Source organism: Rattus rattus, chromosome 7, assembly GCF_011064425.1.
Source record: "Rattus rattus isolate New Zealand chromosome 7, Rrattus_CSIRO_v1, whole genome shotgun sequence".
Taxonomy (NCBI): Eukaryota; Metazoa; Chordata; class Mammalia; order Rodentia; family Muridae; genus Rattus; species Rattus rattus.
The window spans coordinates 72,309,562-72,333,000 of NC_046160.1; the positions used below are offsets into that span (position 1 = coordinate 72,309,562).

At 41.6% G+C, this 23,439-nt stretch overlaps 2 protein-coding genes across 2 annotated transcripts; one reads left to right on the forward strand and one right to left on the reverse strand.

The window, feature by feature from the left end:
- Positions 1-1,463: 1,463 nt before the first annotated feature.
- Gemin2 (gem nuclear organelle associated protein 2) lies at positions 1,464-15,282 on the forward strand. The gene is made up of 10 exons (XM_032907787.1): positions 1,464-1,619; positions 1,971-2,055; positions 4,489-4,578; positions 4,788-4,847; positions 5,747-5,860; positions 7,848-7,892; positions 9,289-9,357; positions 11,126-11,236; positions 13,035-13,093; positions 14,800-15,282. The coding sequence occupies exons 1-10, from the start codon at positions 1,483-1,485 to the stop codon at positions 14,837-14,839; spliced, it is 810 nt and encodes a 269-aa protein (XP_032763678.1). The 5' UTR covers positions 1,464-1,482; the 3' UTR covers positions 14,840-15,282.
- A 3,979-nt stretch (positions 15,283-19,261) lies between these two features.
- LOC116905081 (lanosterol 14-alpha demethylase-like) lies at positions 19,262-21,441 on the reverse strand. Its single transcript, XM_032907788.1, is given in 2 exon segments — positions 19,262-20,971; positions 20,973-21,441. Coding segments are annotated over 2 exon segments (1,488 nt in total). The 5' UTR covers positions 21,350-21,441; the 3' UTR covers positions 19,262-19,860.
- Between the last annotated feature and the right edge of the window lie 1,998 nt (positions 21,442-23,439).

Consider the following 23,439-nt stretch of genomic DNA (forward strand, 5'->3'; position numbering starts at 1 on the left):
GAGGAGGCGGGGATGCGACTAACGGAGGGGCGGGGCAAGAGGGAAGTGAGAGGTGGGAACAGTCCCGGAAGGGGTGGGGCGCGCAGGAGGTAATGGGAGGGATGAGTGGCGGAAAAGATGAACCGGAGTAATAAAGAGGGTGGGGCGAGCGTGAAGGAAGTCCAAGCAAAGCAAAGCAGAGGGCGGGGACAATTCAGGAAGGGGCGGGGCGAGCAGAAGCAATAGGCGGGGCGGGTGGCGGGAGGGATGTAACCCGAGTAATAAAAGGTGGAATGTGGCAGAGGCTTCTGCTGAGAAGTTTCACCAGTCTGGGGTCTATGCTTAATATTAAGGTTAAGATACCTGACTGGGACATTGGTAGCAACGAAAAAAAGATTTGTTAACCACCTGATGTAGCTTTCGCGTCCACCGTTTGTTTGAATGATTGTTTTTCTGTTTTCTAGGATATATAAAAAGCTCTTTTTATGTTTTTCCTGATATTTTATCCGTGTGTTCAAGCGGAAAAAGAACGAACCACTTGAAGTATTCGCTAGAACAAAGATGCTCAGATTATCCTAATTTTGAATTTTCGTCTGCGTCAAGAGCCAATGAGAAGGCTCAGCTAAGTAACCTAACTTGCCTAGAATTCACAAGGCAGAAAAAGAATTTATTCCCGACAGTTGTATTCTGACCTCCGCACCTGCTGCGGCATGCACTCACCTACCTACATGCAATCACTAAATAGTAATTTCAAAGTTTTTAAGTATCTCTCTAGGCTAGTGATAGCTCATGCCTGTAATCGCAATAATCAAGGTTCAAAACAAAACAAAACAAAAAAAAGTAGCCCAGCTTAAGTTACATTGCAAACATAGAAACTAGATGCTTCTAAGCCACAGAAGAGACATAGTCTCAAAACCTAAATTTTATCCAGGTGTGACACTCGGAAACTGAACCCAGAGGTTCACTACAAGTTTGAGGCTCCTGGAGCTACCTTATGTGTTCCAGAATAGCCTCAGCTAAACATTAAGATGTTATCCGAAAAAGTAAAAAAAAAAAAAAAAAAGCTCGGCAGTCATCCACTTTGTTCCCCCGTGAAATCCGAAAGATACCCCTTAAAGGTATTGTAAGATTTAGATCAATGTAATAATGTGTTTACAAATGGTTAAAGACTTTAGAACTCTAAAAATGGTGATTACAGCAATATTGCTCATTAATGTAGAAAATATTAAAGGTTACAAAGTTCATCCCAAGTCCCTGCCCCCTACCCAAGCTTTAGAAGAGAAAATGGAATTAGGTAAAACGACCAGAAACTAGGAACCACTTCTGCCAGGAATTATTCTCGCGCGCTACATTCTACCACCGGAGCCATAAGCTTGACGCAACTAGCATGTTGCTCCGCCTCCTTACGCCTGTGGCGGGTGGCCGCGACGGAGGGTGCTTGAGCGCCTGCGCGGTACCTACCTTGGGTGCAGGCGCCAATAGAGACTGGCGGGAGTAAATACCATGGCGTGGGTTCCAGCCGAGTCTGCGGTGGAAGAGTTGATGCCACGGTTGTTACCTGTGGAGCCCTGTGACTTGACGGAAGGTTTCGATCCCTCGGTACCCCCCAGGACGCCTCAGGAATACCTGAGGAGGGTGCAGTGAGTGATTTTGCCCTGTGCGAGTGGGCTGGTTGTTGTGGTGCCCCTGGGTATAGCCCTGGTGCCGCACTTGACTCGGTGTGTGACAGTCCCTCCTCTGGGTTCCTATCTTGCGGGAGGTCCGGGAAATTTAAGATCCCTGTATTACACCCTATGGTTGGCAAATATCTTTTGAACTTGATTGCACGTTAAGACGTGTGCTCTTAAATTTCTTTGCTTTTAATCCAGGTGTCAGGCGTTTTGTTCTTTCATTGGAAGCTTGAACTTTATTTCCCATTTAATAATGAGGTAAAATGCATCTATTCTATAGAGCGAAATAATAAGTATCATATATGTATTACTTACTTGTAGGATCGAAGCAGCCCAATGTCCAGATGTTGTAGTAGCCCAGATTGACCCAAAGAAGTTGAAAAGGAAGCAAAGTGTGAATGTTTCTGTGAGTTTTACTAACCACCTGGGAATCTTTTAACCACACAAACACACATACACAAGACTTTTCCTATCATATCAAGAGTATCAGTGTGTGTGTAAGATTAAATTGCTCCTTACAAAGTTAAACACTACTTGGAAGTTAATGCAGGAGCATTTTTGGTTTGGAGGCCAGCCTGCATTGAAAAATGTGTGTATCTGGGGTTGGGGATTTAGCTCAGCAGAGCGCTTGCCTAGGGCGCAAGGCCCTGGGTTCGGTCCCCAGCTCCGAAAAAAAAGAACCAAAAAAAAAAAAAAAAAAAAAAGAAAGAAAGAAAGAAAAAAAAAAAAAAATGTGTGTATCATTTAAAAGATTACCTCCCGACCCCAAAAAAAGTACTTCAATTGCTTACTAATATTGACCTTTATAAATCAATAAATAATTTTTTTTCTGGATTAACCTTTATAGTTATTTTCAAGCTGGTGCATTGTGCACTTTCTCAATTTGACCTGGTATTGTTGTCTCAGAATGGAAACACAAATGTCTTAGCATTTTTCTATCCTTTCTGTCCATGCTCTTTAGTCATTTGAATATGCAGCACACTTTTATTAAGTAGTTAGGTTGTGCTGGGCACTAGGAACACAACAGAACAATAAAGAAAAGGTCCCTACAGACCAGACATGTTGGTAAGCACACCTGTAATCCTAGCACTTGGAGGTAGAGACAAAAGGGTCAGGAGGTCCAGATCATTCTTAACTATATAGAAGGTTCCAGGCTCCCCTAGAATATATAAGATCCTCATCTCAAAGAAAAAGGGAAAGTTCCCTTTGTTTATACAGTATCAGTTTCCTGAAGTGCACAAAAATAACCAAATAATTACATCATTTGCTCATCGCATGAGGAAAATAAGTGGCACTCAGTAGTCAAAACTACAGGACTAGAGAGATGGCCTAGTGGTTAAGAGCACTGGATGTTCTTCCAGACGATGCAGGTTCAATTCCGAGCACCAGATGGTGGCTCACAACCATCTCTAGCTCTAGTTCCAAGGGATCTGATGCTCTCTTTACACCTTATTAAGTACCAGGCATGCACATGATGCAAAGATGCATGATGCATGCAGACAAAACATCCATACAGATAGAGTAAATAAAACTTATTAGTTAAAAAAAAAAAAAAAATCTCAGCCATTGATGGTAGTTCATGTTTTTAACACCAGCACTGGTGAATCCAAGACTGGCAGGTCTCTGTAAGTTCAAGGATAACCCAGTCTACGTAGTGATTTCCAGGAGACCCTATCTTAGAAAAAAAAATCAGGAATAGGAGGGTGTTTCCTCAGAGAAGATTAATTTAACCTGCAGTCACATTTTTCTTGTTCCCGAAGGGTTTTAATAATTAATGTTTATAATTAGGATATTTTAACTCATGCGCTGTAAGGTTTTATAACATTACACCTTTTACTAGATGGCTCATGATTTCATGCATACTTGGTTCTTTTCAAATTTACCCCACTGAGTTTTGTTAGAAGGTGATACCTGATTATTTGTGTTATTTAAAAAAAAAAAAAACAACAAAAACTTTTTTTAGACTTATTTCTATTTTCTTCTTTATTTTGTGTATAAATGCTCTACTGCATGTAAACCTGCATGCCAGAAGAGGGCATCAGATACCTTTATAGATGGTCATGAACCACCATGTGGTTGCTGGGATTTGAACTAAGGACCTCTGGAAGAATAGCCAGTGCTCTTAACTGCTGAGCCATCTCTCCAGCTCAACACCTGATCGTTTGTTAACTGTGTGCTATTTTGGAAAATAAAAATAAGACTAGGCATGTAGAGTATTTAGCACCTTGTTTGCAGCAGTTACCATGCCAATCACCCCTCAACAAAGTAAAAGAAATCAAGTTCACCTTTTCATGCATCTTTAAGTTACTGGGTATGTTTTGCCCATCCCCAAATTCTGTATTTAGGGTATATCTCTGTTTTTGATTCTCTTCACTATTATAGAAAAACAGAATTAGGTTCTATCCTTCGTGGCACATACCTTTAATCCCAGAATTTGGGAGACCAAGGCAGGTTGATCTCTGAGAGTTTGAGGCCATCCTCATCGAGTGATCTGAGTGAGATCCAGCTATCCAAGGCTCCACAGAGAAACACTGTCTCAGAAAAAAAAAAAAAAAAAAAAAAAAAAACAGTTAAATTCTTCAGGTTCATAGCATTTAGATTTCATAGGAACATTACCCATAATCATCTAGTCTTTTTTTTTTTTTTTATAAAATGACAAAGGGTCTCTTTTATTAACTGGTCCATAGACTGTAAAGTGAACTTTTCAGCTCTGATAAAATGTACCTTTATTTTCTAAAGTAGTCTTCTCATTCACTGGAGCATTTTTACTCTACTTCTGCAGAGGCGTAGATTCTAGTTACAGCACTAACATTGACTATGTTTGTGGGCTGACTTCCAGCTTTCGGGATGCCACCCTGCCCCTGAAGGTTACTCCCCAACACTGCAGTGGCAGCAGCAACAAGTGATACAGTTTTCAAATGTTCGACAGGCAAGTGCCCCTCTCAGTGAAATTAATCTCCTTAATGTCTGTTCTTAGACTGTTAGGAAAATTATAAATACACAAGGATTTATGAATGAGTTACCAAATTGTTCTCATCCTTCTATATTGCTATATATTTTCTATGGATGTTTAAAATTTTTATACAAAAACTTTTTAGTTTTTCATTCTTTGAAGATCATTCATTTTTCTTCCTTTAGAGTGTGCACAAGCATAGAAATCACTGGAAATCTCAACAGTTGGATAGTAATGTGACAATGGTATGTGAGTTTCTTGGCTTACATTGGCCAGTGTGTACGTGTGTGAAATCATCCATAGTCCAGTCATTAAAAGGTTAATTGCTTAGTTCCTGTTGTTTTTCATTTTCCTTCATATTCCGTTATGCGAATTTATCAGTTTGATAACAGTAGTACTCTGAACCAGTTCATGGTTTTGGCTTTTCTCTATATCACCCTAGCTGGTGATATAGAAACTCATTTTGTAGCCAGGCTAATCAGACACAGGGATCCGCCTGCTTGGCCTCTGGAGTGCTGGGATTAAAGGCATGCACCACCAAGCCTGGCCCATGACTGTTTTAGTCCAACTTATCCTGAGAGATTGGTAGTATATGAAAGTTGTCAGGATCAAAATAGAGTATTAACTGTTGTATCAGTAATAGCAAAATGATTAAATAAGGCTAAGAAGTTAGAAAGTATTCCTGGGTATTATTGCCTTGTAATAGTTATTCTCCATATACATGCACAAATGAATAATAGAAATAAATAAAATAATAGAAATGACTTTTGGTCTTTGGAAAGAGGCCATCAAATTGGATTAGACTTCACTTTTAAAAGGTCGTGTCTCCAGAGGCAGTCACAGCCCACAGTTCTGGCGACGAGAGCTTCAGCATAGGAATTTGGAGTGCAGCATACACACTTATATCCTTCCCTAGCACCATGTCTTTGTATTGGGATAGTCAGGATATATGAAACCTTCACTTTTATCTTTTTAAATGAGCCAAAATTTTTATTTGTTTATTTCTTGCATTTGAAGTACCCTTCAGTGACATCTTTGGCCTTGTGATTTTGTTTGTTTGTTTGTTTGTTTTTTGTTTGTTTTGTTTTTTGTTTTTTACTGTTAAATATAACTAAATAGAAATAAGTTTTTTTTTTTCTTTCAGCCAAAATCTGAAGATGAAGATGGCTGGAAAAAATTTTGTCTGGGTGAAAGATTATGTGCTGAAGGGGCTACTGGACCATCTATAGATGAAAGCCCTGGGATTGATTATGTACAAGTAGGTGATGACATAGGAAACACACGAAGTAACACAGACATGCAGACATGTATTAGGATATTGGAACGATCAGTTCACAGCCTCTTCCTAATTCAGACCACAACCTGCTATGCGTACCTCACGACCTGAGAGTCCTTTGCTCTTTCACAGGTCGTGAGAAACAAAGCTGAACCCCAGCACTTGGGAGGCAGAGGCAAGTAGATCTCTGTGAGTTGCGACATAGCCTGATCCACAGAGAAACCCTGTCTAGGAAGAGAAAGCAAGCCAAGTATGACTGCGATGATGTGTGACTGGCAAGATTAAATACTGTCCAGTTCTGTATAGGGAATGCCTGCCAAGCTCTCACTTAGGTCATAATAATCTTATGAATTAAAAGATATTCCATTAGTGAAGGGTTTTTTTTTTTGTTTATTTGTTTGCATTATTTTGGGACAGGGTCTCCTTGCCTGGGATGGCCTTGCCACCCCCTTCTTCCCAACAGAGTCATTTGCGTAGCTGGGGTCACGACTGTCTGTTGTCCTGTCTACCTAGGATTCAGGGCTTGCAGCTTTGTTTATTTTGATTTGGGTATTTTGTGAAGCAGGGTTGGGAATTAGTAACATTTTAATATGAATTCGAAGAGCAAAGGCTAGTGGAGAAAGAGGCACTCAGAATACACACCCTAGAACATGGGTGTGAACTTCTCAAGAGTCACTTTAGGGTTTTGTTTTGCTTTGTTGTTAAAATTATTGAGCATGGATTAACTATTAAGTTATAAGTAGTCAGAAGCAAAGGTACGCATGATAATTAGAAAACTCTTGTTTTTGTTTTGTTTTGTGTTTTCCTGGCTTATTGTCAGATAGGGACTTACTGTGTAACCCTGGCTGGCCTAGAACTCCTTGTGTAACCCAGGCTGGCCTCCAACTCACAGAGATCCTCCTGCCCCTGTTTCCTGAGTGCTGGAAGTAAAGGAGTGCACCGCCATACCTGGCCCAACTAGGAGGTTTTTAGAGTAGTTAATACTTGGTTTTCACATGAAATCTTGAGAGTACATTTAAGTTTTTAGTGACTTTGAAGAAGGACATTGAGACAGTCTTACCCAGGCTGGCCTGAAAGTCACTGTGTAGCCCAGGACGATCCAAGTTCAAATCCTCATGATACCACACCCAAACCATGTGCATAGCTACTATAGTCATACACTTTGTGGCTGACTTCTTGTTCTTCACAGTTGGCCTGCCTGTAAGTTTGACGGTGTTCCCATCAAACCCATTGTAACTGCCAGCAGATGGCTCAGTGCCTTCAAGCCTGACAACTTGAGTTCAATCACCAGAACCCACTTGGTGGAAGGATACACACACACACACACACACACACACACACACACACACACACACTCACAGATGTACAGAAAACTTAAAAAATCACTCAGTGATCCTCCTGCCTCAGTCTCACAAGTACTGAGTGCTAAGATTACAAATGTGTACCACCATGCCTGCTAAGGATATGATTTTAATAAAGTGAAATTTTAAAAAATGCTACTTGAAAACATTAACTTTTTTCACTTAAGGGAGTTTTATATATTCTACGATAGCAAGCCAAGTCAGTACCAGTTCTATAAGGAGTGAGGTCGGTGAGTGAGGAGATAAGCGCACACGCCTGGTGTCCATAGAAGCTAGACGGGCATCAGATCGAGGAACTGGTGTTTCAGGTGATGAAGAGCTACCTGTGTGGGTGCAGGGAACTGAACTTGGGTCAGTAAATACCATTCGCTGCTGAGCCACTCTCCAGCCACTCTTCCTCTTACTTGTTTGTTTGTTTTCCCTTTCCCCACAGTACCAAGACTTAAGCTGGGTTCCTAACACACACTCACCGAGTGCTCTATTGAAGAGCTAGATCCCTAGCCCTTGGACTTCCCTATCTGGCAAGAAATGTACCAGTTTGCACAGAAGCAAATGAAGCCCTGCTCATGTTGTCATTTAGTAAATCTATCTCTTTTTTTTTTTTTCAGGTTGGTTTTCCTCCCTTGCTGAGTATTGTAAGCAGAATGAATCAGGTAAATGTCATCAAATAATACAGTCTTTTGCTTACAGTATATATGAAAGGTTGAATCTATTTACCCAGTGTTTACAGCCTTGTCCTAGGCCTGCAGTGATTCTGATTATAATTCAGTGTAGGAAATTAGCATTAATAGCTGTGTTTTATAGCTGAGGAAACAGAATTTTATCGAGTAGCAGGATCCCCTGATAGTGGAGCTTGTGGTGCTGGCGTGGTGCTAAGTATTCATTTGTGTGCATTTCAGTTCTAAGTGCTAAGTCTGCATCTAAAATGTAATAGTTAAGGCCAGGACACCGTTCTAGTTGTAAAGGGGCTGCCTCAGCTTGTAGTTCGTGGAGACTGAAATACAGAACTTATTGGACCAAAGGGGGAAAACAAATGGGATTTCATTCTTTAGTCTTTTAGGAATAGAGACTTTTTATTGTGGAGCAAAGAAGCCGCCAGTCAATGCATGTCTTTAATCCCACCACACAAGAGTCAAAGGCACGTGGATCTCTGACTTTGAGGCCAACCTGATCTACATATCAGTCTCCCACATAGCCAGGGCTCCGTAGAGAGAACGAAAGGAAGAAGCTGGCAGTTACAGCTAAAGTCTAAGACGCCCCGTTACACTGCTAGTTTCATTTCTGTAGTTTAAAACATCCTTCTCTAGCCAAGTTTGCTTCTCTTTAGATTTGGTTTTCAACTTAATCTGAATTGTAAGTAAACAAGGCTCTTTTTGTAGGAATATTTGAAATTTTTCATTAGTTTCAAACTAATTTTTAAGCCTAAGATTTAAAGCTTAAGTTGATACTGAAGAGTATAAAAATAGTTCTCATAAAAGACTTTCTAGGGCTGGAGAGATGGCTCAGTGGTTAAGAGCACTGGCTGCTCTTCCAGAGGTCCTGAGTTCAAGTCCCAGCAACCACATGGTGGCTCACAACCATATGTAATGGGATCCGATGCCCTCTTCTGGTGTGTCTGCAGACAGCTACAATGTACTCATACATAAAGTAAATTTAAAAAAAAAAAAAAACAAACTTAAAAAAAGAAAAGAAAAAAGACTTCCTAGCCATGTTTGCAGATTCATGCCTATAAATGGTAGCCCTCAGGAAGCAGAGGCAGAAGGATAGCCACAGGAAGGCCAGCCTGCTCCACATGATGAATTCAAGCAGGCCAGGGCTATAGTGAGACACTGCTTCAAGAAACAGAACAAAAGGCCATGTGCAAGCTGTGAGCCATGTAATGAGATTACTCATTGCTTAGTGTCGAGAACAAAGCTGTGCTAACCCTAAGAGCTGCTTTTCAACCACAGACAATGGAACTCATGTTGAACTCCTCACTGTTTACCTCTAATGTCACTGTTTCCTGCCCTGCCCTACCCACTCTACCCTCTCCCCCTTCTCTTTTTTAAGGCAACCATTACTAGTGTCTTGGAATATCTAAGTAATTGGTTCGGAGAAAGAGATTTTACTCCAGAATTGGTAAGATTGCATCTTCTTTTTATTTATGCAGGCGAAATTATGTTTACTTATGTGAGGTGTGGCTGCAGTTTTTATACTTACATATGTGCATGTGCACACACATATAAATATTCGTGTGTTCTGCATAAAAAAATCCAAATATTATCTATAAATAAGGACTTTACACCAGAAGATAAATCAATATACTTTCCTCTTGAGCCTGGGAGTGCAATGGTATCTCTCTGTAAAGAGAGAGAGTCAGACACAAGAGTGTAAGTGCAGCCTCAGCTACACAGAACTGCAGCTCATCCGAGGCTGCAGACAAAGATGCTGTCACAAAGGATAATCAGGTACAAACAACGGTCGCAAGCCCTGCCCTGCGTGCATCATTCTGCCACCATGTTACACACTTCCTCACTAACTCTAAGAGTGTATGAGCTGCCGGCTCCATTTTACAGTAAGAAGTTAAAATACAGCTGAGTTTAGATTGTTTATAGTCACAGTCTGTCAGAGACAGAGCTCACACTTTAACACTATATCTTCATTTGGGGATTTTTCATTCTTTTGAGCCATTTTTTAAAAATAAAGTGTCGTTGGAGTTTGTTAAGGATAATTTAATAGAAAATTTAAGCACAGGGATTAAGGGAAAAACTTTCTAAAGAAAATTAAGGCATACCAGGAACCTGGGTGTGGTCTTCTTTGAGAGACTCTTACATCAGTCAGGCATAGTAGCACTTACCTGCAATCCTAGGACTGGGTCGGCAAAGGCAGGCACATCACTTGTGAGTTCAAGGCCAGCCTGGGCTACATAACAAGCCTAAGGCCAGCTAAGGCTACAAAGTAGGCCCAGACTCAGTAAAAACAAGTTTTAAGCATATGTTTTTTCATGAGATAATACACATTAAAATCAATGCTACTGATTTTGCCCTCTAGGGTCAGACCTGTCTTTCACATAGTTTAATTGTTTTATATATATTGTAACATCCTGAATTCCAAACATTTCAAAAATCAGAAATTTTATCTAAATGACAAAGACTGAAGATATGTTTCTTTCTGTTGTCTTAATATTCTTAACATTTTTCTGTGTAAACTGTTACTAGGGAAAGGGGTATTCATTTTGGCTCAGTTTTGGGGTCCTTATTCCTATGCTGCCTGGCTCCACTGTTCTTGGACTTTGATTAGACAGAGCATCATGAAGGGAGTAGCAAGTGCTTTACAATGAGTTTTCCCTCAACCCTCTGTTACTATTTTATTTTGAGACACAGTCTCATTAAGTTGGTCAGGCTGGCCTTGAACTTGTAGACCTCCTGTCTCAACCTCCCAAATGACTAGCACTACAAATCTACCAAATCTAGCAGTTGAGCGTTTGCTTATATACCTTTGGCTTTATACATCTTTAATCATAGCACTCTAGAGACAGGGACAAGCATCTCTCTGAGCTGGAGGCCACCCAGAGATACATAATGAAACTCTGTCTCAAAAAACAAAAAAGATTTTTGTTTATAAGTGAGAACCTCAGAACAAGGCATGATGTGCATCTCAAAAAGGGGGTGGGAGGCGCTCAACTGTAGTACAAATAGCAGAAATGAGTTCATTGGGAATCAGGAAATATTGTGAAGACTGTAGTGGCCTGGGTCTGTGGTTAGAAACAGAAGAGCATTTGCCTCTCTGCACACTGTCTTGATTCATTCATAGCATGTGAGCAGGCAACAGCATCGGCATTTAGAAAAACAAAATAAATGGGTGCTTCATTATTTGTCTGTTCATTACGTCCTACATTTTTACTCAGGGAAGATGGTTCTATGCTTTGTTGGCTTGTCTCGAGAAACCTTTGCTACCCGAGGCTCACTCACTGATTCGACAGCTTGCCAGAAGGTGTTCTGAAGTGAGGCTCCTGGTGGTGAGTTCTTGTACTATTTCAGAGTCTGCCTACTATGGTAGAAAAGAAGACATATGAGATAGAAAAATGTGGAATATGTTATTAATTGGGATTAAAGAGTCTACAGAAACAAAAAAAAACTCAGAGTACATTGAATAGTGAAACCAGATATAGTGACACACGACTATAATCCCAGCATGTAGGAGGTAGAAAAAGTAATATTGCAGTTCAAGCCCAACCTGGGCTATATATAAAAGACCCTCTGTATAAAAAAAAAAAGGGTTGTGGGAGGCCAAGCATGGTGGTGTGCACCTTTAATCCTGGCACTTAGAAGGCAGAGACGTCTCTGTAAGGCCAACCAAGACTACCTAATAAGAACCTTATCTCAAGAAAATAATATGGGGGAGTATAATGAATTTTGTTCCCTCAGGCAAAGGAAGTCTGAAGGTGCAGACAAGATCTAACACGACTAGATCCCTGTCATTGGTTCTGATACTTATGATTTCCCTCCTTCTCTAGGTTTATTTTGTGTTGTTGTAGCAAAATACCTGAAGCTGCTGTTTATAAGCACAGAGGAATTAAATCAGGACCTCGAGTATGCTAGGAAAGCCCTCTGTCCAGCCTACAAAAAAAGTTGATTTTAGTTCAATGTTCAGAGCTCAAAATCCAAGCTCAAAGGCCCCATCTGCTCTACCTTCCCATTATATAATATATGAGGGAGAATAACCTGCCAGGAGTAAGTCAACAGCAATTCCTGGCTGGTGTCGGGAGGGAAGTGACAAACTCACTTTATATCAGCCCTCTCTCTGTTGTAGTGCCCATCAAAGCATTAATTATTACCCTTCCCCCTTCCAAACAGCATCGTTCTTTAAATAATGTCCTGATGCTGGTGATCTGAGTTTGATACACAGACACAGACACACACACACACACACACACACACACACACACACACGTAATTAAAAAAGAGATTCCAGCTGGGGCTGTAGCATGTTAATTGCAGCGCTCACCTGGCATGCATGAAGCCCAAGGTTCTAAACACAGTGCTGCATATTTCAAGCGTGGGACCCCAAACCTGTCAGAAGGCGGATGCAGGAGGATCAAGGACAGCCTGTGGACTACTTTGGAATTTTAAGGCCCAGCTGGGCTACATGAACAAAACAAGTGGCCTCCTATAAGTAACTAATAAACCCTGCTATCTGGAGCCCTCCAAATTGGTTATCTAACACTAGGTGGTCAGCCCTAAAATGATATGCGTACAAGTAATCAAATATGGACTGAACAGATTATATATTTAAGAGTGTGTAAGTGTGTGCCTGTAAAAAGGAAAGGGGCCGTGACTTTGAGAGAGCTAGATTGGAGGGAGGAAATTCGGGACCCGGGAAAGTGATGCATTTATATTTTTAATTTTATAAATAAAAGATGGGCCAGGGGTAGTGGCACATGCCTTTAATCCCAGCAGTCAGGAGGTAAAGCAGGCAGATGTGTGAATATTAGGACAGTCCAGTCTACATAGGAAGTTCCTGGCCAGCCAGTAGTCAACAGTGAGACTTTGTCTCAAAAGTCAGTAAATAAATAAATAACCTAATGTTCTCACGTTCTGTCTGTCCATTTCTGGGAGAAGGCTGACTTTAAACTCACAGAGATCCACTTGCCTCTGCTTCCCAATCTCTAATCTAAGGCATGAATCACCTTGGTGGGTTATCTCCATGTGATGATGACTGTTACCTAATACAAGTTTTGAATTTTCTTTATTTTAAGAGGAAACTTGTCCAAATGGTTAAGAAGAAAGCAAAACTAGCCTTTTTCTCTTTTTCAGGGCAGTAAAGACGATGAAAGAGTTCCAGCTTTGAATCTGCTGATCTGCTTAGTTAGCAGGTGAATTAAGAAATCTCCCTTCATGTTCCTTGTTCTCAGTCGAAGGCAGACCGTATTTAATGCTGTATTCATTTTCATTTGCTGTACATTTTTACCTAATATGTTTGATTTCATTTCCTTTTTTCTTTTAATCTGTACTGGATGGAAGGAACCTTGTACATGTCAGGCAGGGAGTCTCCAACTAAACTGTATCTCCATTCCGTCTATCAGAGTTCCTGCTGAGTTTGAATTTATTTGAAGATAGATTTTCTAAGCAGAGGCACACATTTATTTTATCTCTTCCTGGACAGGCTTTGCTCTAATGAGCTTTGTTTGGGGGTTGTTTTGGTTTGGTTTTGTCTTGCTCTAAAGCTTCCTAATATGTATAACTAAATACAGCATGCTTTGTGAAAACACACACAAGGGCTGGAGAAATGGCTCAGGGGTTAAGAGCACTGACCGCTCTTCCAGAGGTCCTGAGTTCAATTCCCAGCAACCACATGGTGGCTCACAACCATCTGTGTTGGGATCTGATGCTCTCTTCTGACATGCAAGCTTACCTGCAGACAGAATGCTATATATAATAAATAAATAAATCTTTAAAAAGAAGAAGAAAATACACACATACAAAACATCTAGTTTCTTGATCTATGATAACTGTGTTTAATTTTCCTGGTACTTTATACCAAGCAGTTTTCTTAGTGCATCATAATAGGAACTCATTTAATCCTATACCTCCAGTTTAGAGATGAGGAAACTGTGGCAGAAAGATGTAACTTTGCTACTTCCTGCCTGCTAGTGGATGGCAGAGATAGGACCCAAACCCAGGCAACTTTACTGAAGAACTCAGCGTTCCCCCACCTCCTTCTTTTTGGAGGGGCGAGGGGAGTTCCCACCACTGACTTCTCCTTGGGGAAGTGCTTACTTTCTTTTTTTTAGTTGGATTTCTTTCTTTATTTTTTTTTTTTTTTAAGGATTTTTTTTAAGATTTATTTATTTATTATATGTAAGTACACTGTAGCTGTCTTCAGATACACCAGAAGAGGGCATCGGATCTCTTTACAGATGGTTGTGAGCCACCATGTGGTTGCTGGGAATTGAACTCATGACCTCTGGAAGAGCAGTTGGGTGCTCTTAACCACTGAGCCATCTCTCCAGCCCCTCTTTATTTTTTTAAATAAGGTATTTTATTTACATTTCGAATGTTATCCCCTTTCCCAGTTACCCCTCTGCAAACTCCCTATCCCATCCCACATTACCCTGCTTCTATGAGGGTGCTCCCCCTCCCACCCACCCATTCCTGTCTCACCGACTTAGCATTCCTCTACATTGAAGCAGGAGCCTTCACAGGACCAAGGGCCTCCCCTCCCATTGATGCCAGATAAGGCCTCTTCAGCTCCTTGTCCTTCCCCTAACTCCTCCATTGGGGTCCATGGATCAGTCTGATCGTTGGCTTCGAGCATCCGTGTCTGTATTGGTCAGGATCTGGCAGAGCCTCTCAGGAGACAGCTGTATCAGGCTCCTGTCAGCAAGCACGTCTTGGCTTCAGCAATAGTGACTGGGTTTGGTGTCTGCATGCACTCACCCCCTTTGTTAATGTGTCTGAGTGTTTCCCTGCTGGGTAAATGTGCTGTAGCTAGTCTCTCTTGAGTCGGAGCCCTCTTTTGCTGCCACAGTCAGTGGTGTCCTTGATATGTATGCATACACTGACTTCTTTTTCTTACTAGGTATTTTGATCAACGTGATTTAGCTGATGAGCCATCTTGATAGAGCTTACCTCCTGGGGATGGAAGAGAGTTCTGTGAAGGGAGCCTAAGTCTGAGGAAGCATAACTCCAACCTGAGGACAGAGTGCATCACTTCTTCAAGTTATGTGAAGGGTTTTATCTTAATCTGCAATTCAAGTTGATATTCAAAATATAGACTTGATTGGTTTAAGTGTCTGAAATGTCTACGGAAAGCCCACCTGGCATCTGATGAGCAGTTGGAAGTTTTCCTCAGTTGCATGCATTGAAAACAGGCCACGTGGGACTTAGTACTTAAGCGGCTTGCATAAAAACTGCTGACATTTTATACAGCCCCCTGGTGCTGCTTCATTGATTTTTTTACAATATACATATATATTTATGTTAAAATGTATTTTGACTACTCAAATTTTACTTGACTCTTGAACAAAATAAAAGATAGTGGATGTCCTTAGAGTTGCAATTCGTACAGATGAAATGGCAAATCTATTCATAGTCAGCAAAAGTAATCCAGTGTTCATGTTTAAACTCAATAGTCTTAGTTTAATTACACCCAAAACTTTTCTAACAAATCATTTTCAATAATGTCCTAATAATAAGCTATACATGGCAGTACACACTTGCGACACCAGCATTTTAGGGTTCTAAGCTAGCTTGGGATACATAATAAGACTCTTCCTCAAAAAATCAAGGTGGAACCACAGTCAAGAGCACTTGCTGCTCTTGAGAGGACTTGGGTTCAATCTGCACACCTATAAAGCAGCTGGTAACCATCTGAGACACCAGTTCCAGAGGAGCTGATATCTCTGTCTTCTGATATCAGGCATGTATACATAAAGACAACACTTCTATACATTAAAAATAAACAAATCTTCCAAGTTAACATCTAAAAACAAGAGCGTAGACCACAACTGGCTTGAAAGCTTCATGGTTTTGCTGATTTGTTTGGAGAGGAGGGTGTACTGGGGACTGGTAAACTATCAGTGACTGGGTGGCTTTGGTTATTTCCACAGCTAGAAGACGAGCACAAAGTTAGATATGCTACTCAGTAAAATTCCTGAGTGGATTTTTTTTTTTTTTTTTTTTTTTTTTTGGAGCTGGGGACCAAACCCAGGGCCTTGCACTTGCTAGGCAAGCACTCTACCGCTGAGCTAAATCCCCAACCCCACAGATAATATTTTAAAAAGCAGTTTTGCTTATGCAAGTCTAAGGTACAAAAATATTACCTTAGTGCAGTTCCATCTCTACTAGCAAACTAAAGGACTTTTATTGCTGCTAGGATAGGATGGTATTCTGTAGCCCAGCATTGCCTGGAACTCTGTAGCCCAAGACGGCCTCAAACTTGAATGAATCCATGCTTCAGTTTCCCAAATGCTACACCAACAGTCTGTGTTACCTGAGTTAGCTAGACGATTGTGAACAGAAGTGAGAAACACGGGCTTTTCCACCCAAGCCCTAGGTGTTCTCAACAACTCAAATAAGTGCCTAGGCCATAAATAAGCTAAGCTTGTTCCCACTAGATCATAACTTACTTAACCTGTTTATACTAGTCAGGGTCTGCCGCATGGCTAGTTACCTCGCCTCAGTTTCATCTTTCTCCAAGTCCTGGTGGCAAAAATTCTCACCCGACTTTTTCCCAGAGCTTTCCCACCCCTGCCCCACCCTGCCCCTCTCTGCCAGATGACCTACCTCCTAATCCTGCCTCAGTTTATTAGCCATCAGATGTTTATTGACATGTGATACTTCACAGAGTACACAAGAGATTATCCCTACAAGAAACCATTTCTATGATTTAATTTGGACCCACCATATCTGGTCTACCTAGAGGATTTTGAACAGAAATGAGAAACCATTATGTGTTTTAATTTGGTATGCTATAGACCAAATAATGATATTTGGGTATTGGAGATAAATAGAAATAAACAATTAGAACCACAAGGCTTTTGCACAGTAGCCTTGTTGATTTCCTCAGGACTCAGGATAACTGTTCTTGTCCAGCTCCCAGCTTCTCAGAGCAACAGAAAAACATTTACTGTGGAGGTAATTAATAGTCCACTGCAGAGGTTTGAATAAGAATGGCTCCCGTAGGCTCACTGAATGCTTAAGGAATGGCAGTAGGAGTTGTTGGGATGACCTTGGAAGAAATGTGTCAAAAGCCCAACCCAGTCCCATCGCCTCTCTTCCTCCTGCCTGTGGTTCCAGATTTAGAGCTCTCAGCTACTCCAGCACCATGTCTGCCTGTGTACCACCATGCTTCCCACCCTAATGATAATGAACTAAACCTCTTTAGTGAGAAACCGTAAGCAAACTCCAGTCAAATACTTTTTAAGAGTTGCCATGTTCATGGTGTCTCTTAACAAGCAACAGAACACTGAATAAGTCACCCATGAAACATAAAGGCTTCGAAGAATTACTCTACAATGTATAACTTTCATGCCTGGAGCATTGACATGTTAACTATTAATATGTATACTTATATACTGCAATATTCTGTAACAACTTTTTGTTACATTTTCCTCTCTGTCTCTCTCTCTCTGTGTGTGTGTGTGTGTGTGTGTGTGTGTGTGTGTTCTGTTTTGCCAGTACAACTTGCCTCTTGTCAACATGACATAAAAACACATTACTATTAAGCTTTCTTTTCATACCCAACATCACACATTAATTTTGACATCATAGTATAAAGCACTTTACAAATGTGACAGTTCAGTCAAGCTGGATGTTGGATGGATGTCGTGGTGCATGCCTTCAATCCCATAACTCTGGAGGGAGAGGCAGGCGTCTCTGAGTTCGAAGCAGCCTGGTCTTCAAAGTGAATTCCAGGACAGTCAGCCAGGATTGTTATACAGAGAAACCACTATCTCAAAAACCAAAACATCCCACAGTCTTACAAATTCTCTTTAAAAGTCAGTCTTTTAAAACAAAAAAATCCAAGGTCTGTAACTGTGGGCTCCTATGAAATCAAAAGGACAACTCAAGAGGGAAGAACCATAGTCATAGTATGAATAATGTAAAACTAAACTGTAAATAGCTCAGTTTCCAATGTCTGAGGTCCACTTGGCTCTTCTAAGGGCCTAGGTCACTTCTCTGGCCCCACCCACTGCAGCCCACACTGATTATCTTCTAAACGGCAGGCTGCTCTACGGCTGCTGCTGCTGTTTTTGGTTGTCCCATGGCACTGGTATCTTCAAAGGTGCTGGGGTCTTTTGCAACTGAACTGCACTTTGACCAACAACCTCTCCAAGGCTCTCTTCAAGGAATTCTGCCCTACCACAGTGTCAACACTCAGCTGCTCTCCATGACCCTTCTGTGATAGTTTTGTATATGCTTGGCCTAGAAAATGGCACTATTAGAAGGTATGGACTCGTTTGGAGTAAAGTGTGCCACCCTAGCTGCCTGGAAGTCAGTATTCTGCTAACAGCCTTCAGATGAAAATGTAGAATTTTCAGCTCCTCCTGCACCAAGCCTGCCTGGATGCTGCCATGCTTCTGCCATAATAACGGACTGAACCTCTGAACTTAAGCCAGTCCCAATTAAATGTTGTCCTTAGGAGAGTTGCCTTGGTCAGTCGTAGTTTCTCTTCACAGCAGTAAAACCCTAACTTAGACACCCTCCATGCATTCAAAACCACTACCACCTGGGTGACTTTTTTTTTTTTTTGGTTCTTTTTTTCGGAGCTGGGGACCGAACCCAGGGCCTTGCGCTTCCTAGGCAAGCGCTCTACCACTGAGCTAAATCCCCAACCCCTGGGTGACTCTTACACTACCAAATTCAGCTGCCAGCATGAAGTACAATCTCGGCCATCTCTGGAACACTTCTGTGTACTGACTGATAAAACACTTCCCAGATTTCACTTCAGTGATGCTGGTTTCACTTCAATGATCTCTTCTTAATCACTGCTGATTTCTCAGATCCAGCTAACCAACATCAAGTATCCCAGCAAACCAAATGTTTCACTTTAGTGTTTCTGTTATCTTGTAATCATAGCCACTCTTCAGCCACGGATAACAAGAACTACAGATTTTTTTTTTCTTTTTTTCTTTTTTTTTTTTTTTTTTTTTTTTTTTTTTTTCCGAGCCGAGGACCCAACCCAGGGCCTTGAGCTTGCTAGGCAAGTGCTCTACCACTGAGCTAAATCCCCAACCCCGAACCACAGATTCTTAAACCAAAGTATGCAATGGCCCAGATAGAGTTTAAGTAACTTTCAAACTTCCCTCTGGAACTTCACAACCCAGGCCTCTAGCGTCTGCATTTCTCTCAACACTCTTATTTCCCAAGCTCTCACTAAAAGTCCACCATGTTTTGAAAATTCATGACTTTTTTTCAATCCCCAGAATTCCAAAATCCTTCTGTAAGCCTCCTAAATAATTCATTGCCAGGTCTGACACAGCAATACCCCACTCCTGGTACCAATTTCTTTCTTTCTTTCTTTCTTTTTTTATTTTGTTTTTTTCTGGAACCAGCAACATACTTAAGTATTCTTTAGTATGTATTATTTTTAGGAAATAAGGTTATCAAGGTAAGGTCCAAGATCGCTGCCATCTTGCTGGAGTGGTGCTCTCAGTTAACACTGCAAAGGGCACGTCACACCATCTAAAGCTTCACAGAGAACTTATCCTTCACCCTCTCACATCTTTACGCACAGAAGTGGCCCAACTACACAAATAACCCATTGCCTCTGTAGCATCTGACTAGGCTTTAAAACTTCCCAAACTAGTTCCAAGCTGGAATCTCCCTATGGCAATGTGTGCTTCTGAAGTTAATTACCTGGATGCTATATTCTGTATCATCTCTGAATACCGAGGCTCCCCTAAACGGTTTCTAACATAAATTTGGATTCCCTGAAATCCTATCAGAACTATTATAACTGTCTCAAATGCCATTAGGTCTGACAAAAATCACCGAGTTAATAAAACATTAAAATCAAACTGGCTCTCAGAACCACACACTTAAAAAACAGTACAGTACGAAAGCTGTGTCAAAGCTTCATTCTCTGCCAAGCTGCAGCTTGCAGTCCCGTCTCCACACTGGCTCCTTCTTCCTTTCTTCATTTTGATCTTCGTTTGTAACGGATTACTGGGTTTTCTGGGGTATGAATCATTGTTGTATAATTCACACTGGGAAAATATCCATTGATGAGGTCAAATTCATATAAACGAAGCATAGTGGACCAAATTGTCTTAATTTGAACATATGCAAAATTTTCTCCAATACAATGATGGCGCCCAGCTCCAAATGGCACATAGGCAAACTTCTCTCCCGATGCTGGGTTATCCTGTAAGTAGCGGTCAGGATTGAAGTCCAAGCGTTCTACCCAGGAGTCTTTCAGTCTTTGATTGACAGTTGGAGAAACACACACCTGATGTCCTGGAGGAATGGTGCACCCAGCCACAGTCTGAGGGGTCTTGGCCATTCTCATCATGGTTATTATAGGAGGCCTCAGTCTTAGTGTTTCTTTTATGCATCTATCAAGTAAATTCGGATCCTTCAACTGCTCATAAGTTAAGGGAGGCAGATCCTCGCCGCACACTGCTTTCTGTTCTAAGTAGCATTTGCCTTGGAGTGGTTTATCTCTGGCCAGAAAGAAGCCCATCCAGGCACTGGTGGTGGAGGATGTGTGCAGTCTGGCCAGCAGCAGTCCGATGAGCATCCCTGCTATCTCGTCGTCTGTCAGAGGACACCCATCCTTGTATGTAGAATCCAGTAAAGTTTGAAGAATGTCCTCGGCTGGTTCTTTTGACAGCCTACGTTTCTGGATGGCCTTGTAGAAAATATTCTTGATCTCTCGATGGGCTCTGTCCCTGCCCCTGAAACTTGGCAGAGGCAGCCAACCTGGCAACAGCCAGGCAGCGTGGCTAAAGCCTCCATCCAGGTCTGCGTACAGCTAAGCCACCTTCTCGTTGAGTTGACTCCTAATTTCCTTTCCGTGTAAACAATGGCTAGCTGTTAAAATTATGAGCTCAGACAGCGCTTCAAACACATTTCTTTCTCTGCTTTCTCCCCAACTTTTAAAGTACTCCTTTGCTTCTTTTTCAATGATAGAAACATATTGCTTGAAGTGGGCTATGTTAAGGCCGCTTTTTAGTATTTTCTTCTGTTCCAGGAAAACTGCATTTGGCACATCGTATGCAACTCCCTTCCCAAACACGGGTGTTGTCATTCAGGTCTTCGTTCTTACTGTTGAAGAGCAGTGCGGCTGCATGGCTCCCCAAAAGGTAAGTGAAGGTCTTGCCCACCATGGTAAAGCTAAACACAGGTCCGTACTTCTCATATGCATTTTCCAGGAACTCAATTGGACTTTTCCCAAATGCTATCGCATGGCCAAGGAACGGAATTGGAGAGTAAATACATGGCGGACTTTCCGCTCCAGCAGGCAGCTGGACCATGTGGCCCACTGCGAGGCGGAACAGGTCGACAAGGCTGAGCGTGAAGGCGCAGGCGATGAGCAGCGTGGAAAGCAGGTTGCCTCCTGTCACCTGCTCCATCGCCTGCCCGAGCACCGAGCCGCCTGACTGCAGCAAGCCCAGCAGTACCATCCCGACCGCTGCTTCGATCCGCCCGGTAAGCTGGAGGCCGAGGTCGCTTCTCGGGAAAGATGGAGCAGGAGAAGCTGGCAGGTGGGCGTCGGGAGGCGGCCCCGGCCTCGGGGTACCAATTTCTTTCTTAGCTAAGGTTACTGTTGCTCTGATAAAACGCCATTACCAAAAGCAACTTGGGAAGAAAAGGATTTATCTGTTCTCTGCTTCTATGTCAAATCACACAGTTCATCATCAAAGGAAATCAGGGTTGGAACCTGGAAGAAGGTCTGAAACCTGGAGGCAGGGGCTGATGCAGAGGTCACAGAGAAGTGGTGCTTACTGGCTTGCTCAGAATTCTATCATACAGAACCCAGGACCAGTCCAGAGATGTCCCACCTATGTTACTAATTAAGAAAATGCCTTCCAGGCTTCTCTGCTTACAGCCTGTTCTTACGGTGGCATTTTCCCTGTTGAGGATTTCGCCTTGCTGATGGGTATAATTTGTGTCAGGTTGACATAAAACTAGCCAGCAAGATATGTAACAAATACTGGCCTCAAACTTGTATCATCCATACACTTCAGCATCCTGAATGCTGGGATTAAAGGCATGCAATACCATTCCAAGCTTCAAAACTTATTTTTATTATATTTTGTTTTTAATCTTTTGAGACAGTAGCTCATATGTGTATCACATGCTGGCCTTAAACTTATGTAGCTGAGAATGTTTGAATTCCCGATCCTTCTGAGTGTTGGAATTTCAGGCGTGTGCCTCCACACCCAGATTGTTTGAGGGTTTGTTATTTTGAACAAATTCTTTTTCTGTAGCCCAGGCAGATTAATGAACTTCCTGCCTCTGCTTCCTGAATGGTAAAATTATAGGCATGTACCAGTAATTATGTATAAGGTTCCAGACTAAGGCCAAGCAATAAGTGGCAAGCTCATCAACTAGTTCATGAAACTGAGAGTTAGGTCTAAGTTGCAGTGGAGAGCCAAGGATATTGTAGATGCCAGGACCATAGGACATCAACTAAGGAGAGTTACAGACATGGAGTGGAGCTGGCACAAGAGAAGTTAGAATATGCCATAGGTGTCAGAGCTGGAGAAACAAAGTTACCCAAGTTCTTTTTTTTTAAGATTTATTTATTTTATGTATATAAGTACAATGTGGATCTCTTCAGACACACCAGAAGAGGGCATCTGATCCATTACAGACAGTTGTGAGACACCATGTGGTTGCTGGGAATTGAACTCAGGACCTCAGGAAGAGCAGTCAGTGCTCTTAACCACTGAGCCGTCTCTCCAGCCCTACCCAAGTTCTTTAGAACATCCGTGATTCCCTAGGTGCCGAACATGGAGGTGGAGGATATTTGCCCTGATGGATTTTAGTCTTGCCTTGGTCCCGTCTCTCATGGTTTTGTCCCTGTCCCTCCCTTTTGTAATAGGAACATATACACTGTGACATGTTACAAATAAATTACTTGTATTTTATAGGAATTCATAAGAGATTTCATTGAGTCTCAGGAGCAAAACTGAACTTTGGAACAATTATGGGCATTTGTAGAAATGGATTAATTGCATTTTGGTTTTGGTGATTTTTTTATTTTCGTATTAATAATTCCATTCGTTTACATCTGAAATGATATCCCACTTCCCAGTTATCCCTTCACAAACTCCACATTGAGTTTTGTATTATCGGATGAAAATAAGACTTTAGCATGATAAAATCTTATTAAAGTAATGAATCAGGTTGTCAAGATAAGGATTGGAGTTTTTGATGATTAATTTTCATTGTCAGTGTGGCTGGATTTAGGATCTTTTTATTTGTTTATTTATTCATTTATTATATATGAGTACACTGTAGCTGTCTTCAGATACACCAGAAGAAGGCATCGGATCTCTTTACAGATGGTTGCGAGCCACCATGTGGTTGCTGGGAATGAACTCAGGACCTCTGGAAGAGTAGTCAGGTGCTCTTAACCACTGAGCCATCTCTCCAGCCCTGGATTTAGGATCTTAATGGGAAGAGTGAGTGGCTTATTTCATTTAGCATACACTTGCAAAATTCATCCAAGTTTAAGTGTCACGTAGAACAGGCTGGTTTCAAACCC

What these genes read in the sequence shown, in the direction of transcription:
- Gemin2 (XM_032907787.1), top strand. Translation starts at nt 1,483, where the DNA reads ATGGCGTGGGTTCCAGCCGAGTCTGCGGTGGAAGAGTTGATGCCACGG. An exon ending in CTGGGATTGATTATGTACAA is followed by an intron (nt 5,861 to 7,847) that starts GTAGGTGATGAC and finishes TTTTTTTTTCAG; the next exon opens with GTTGGTTTTCCTCCCTTGCT. An exon ending in GAGATTTTACTCCAGAATTG is followed by an intron (nt 9,358 to 11,125) that starts GTAAGATTGCAT and finishes ATTTTTACTCAG; the next exon opens with GGAAGATGGTTCTATGCTTT.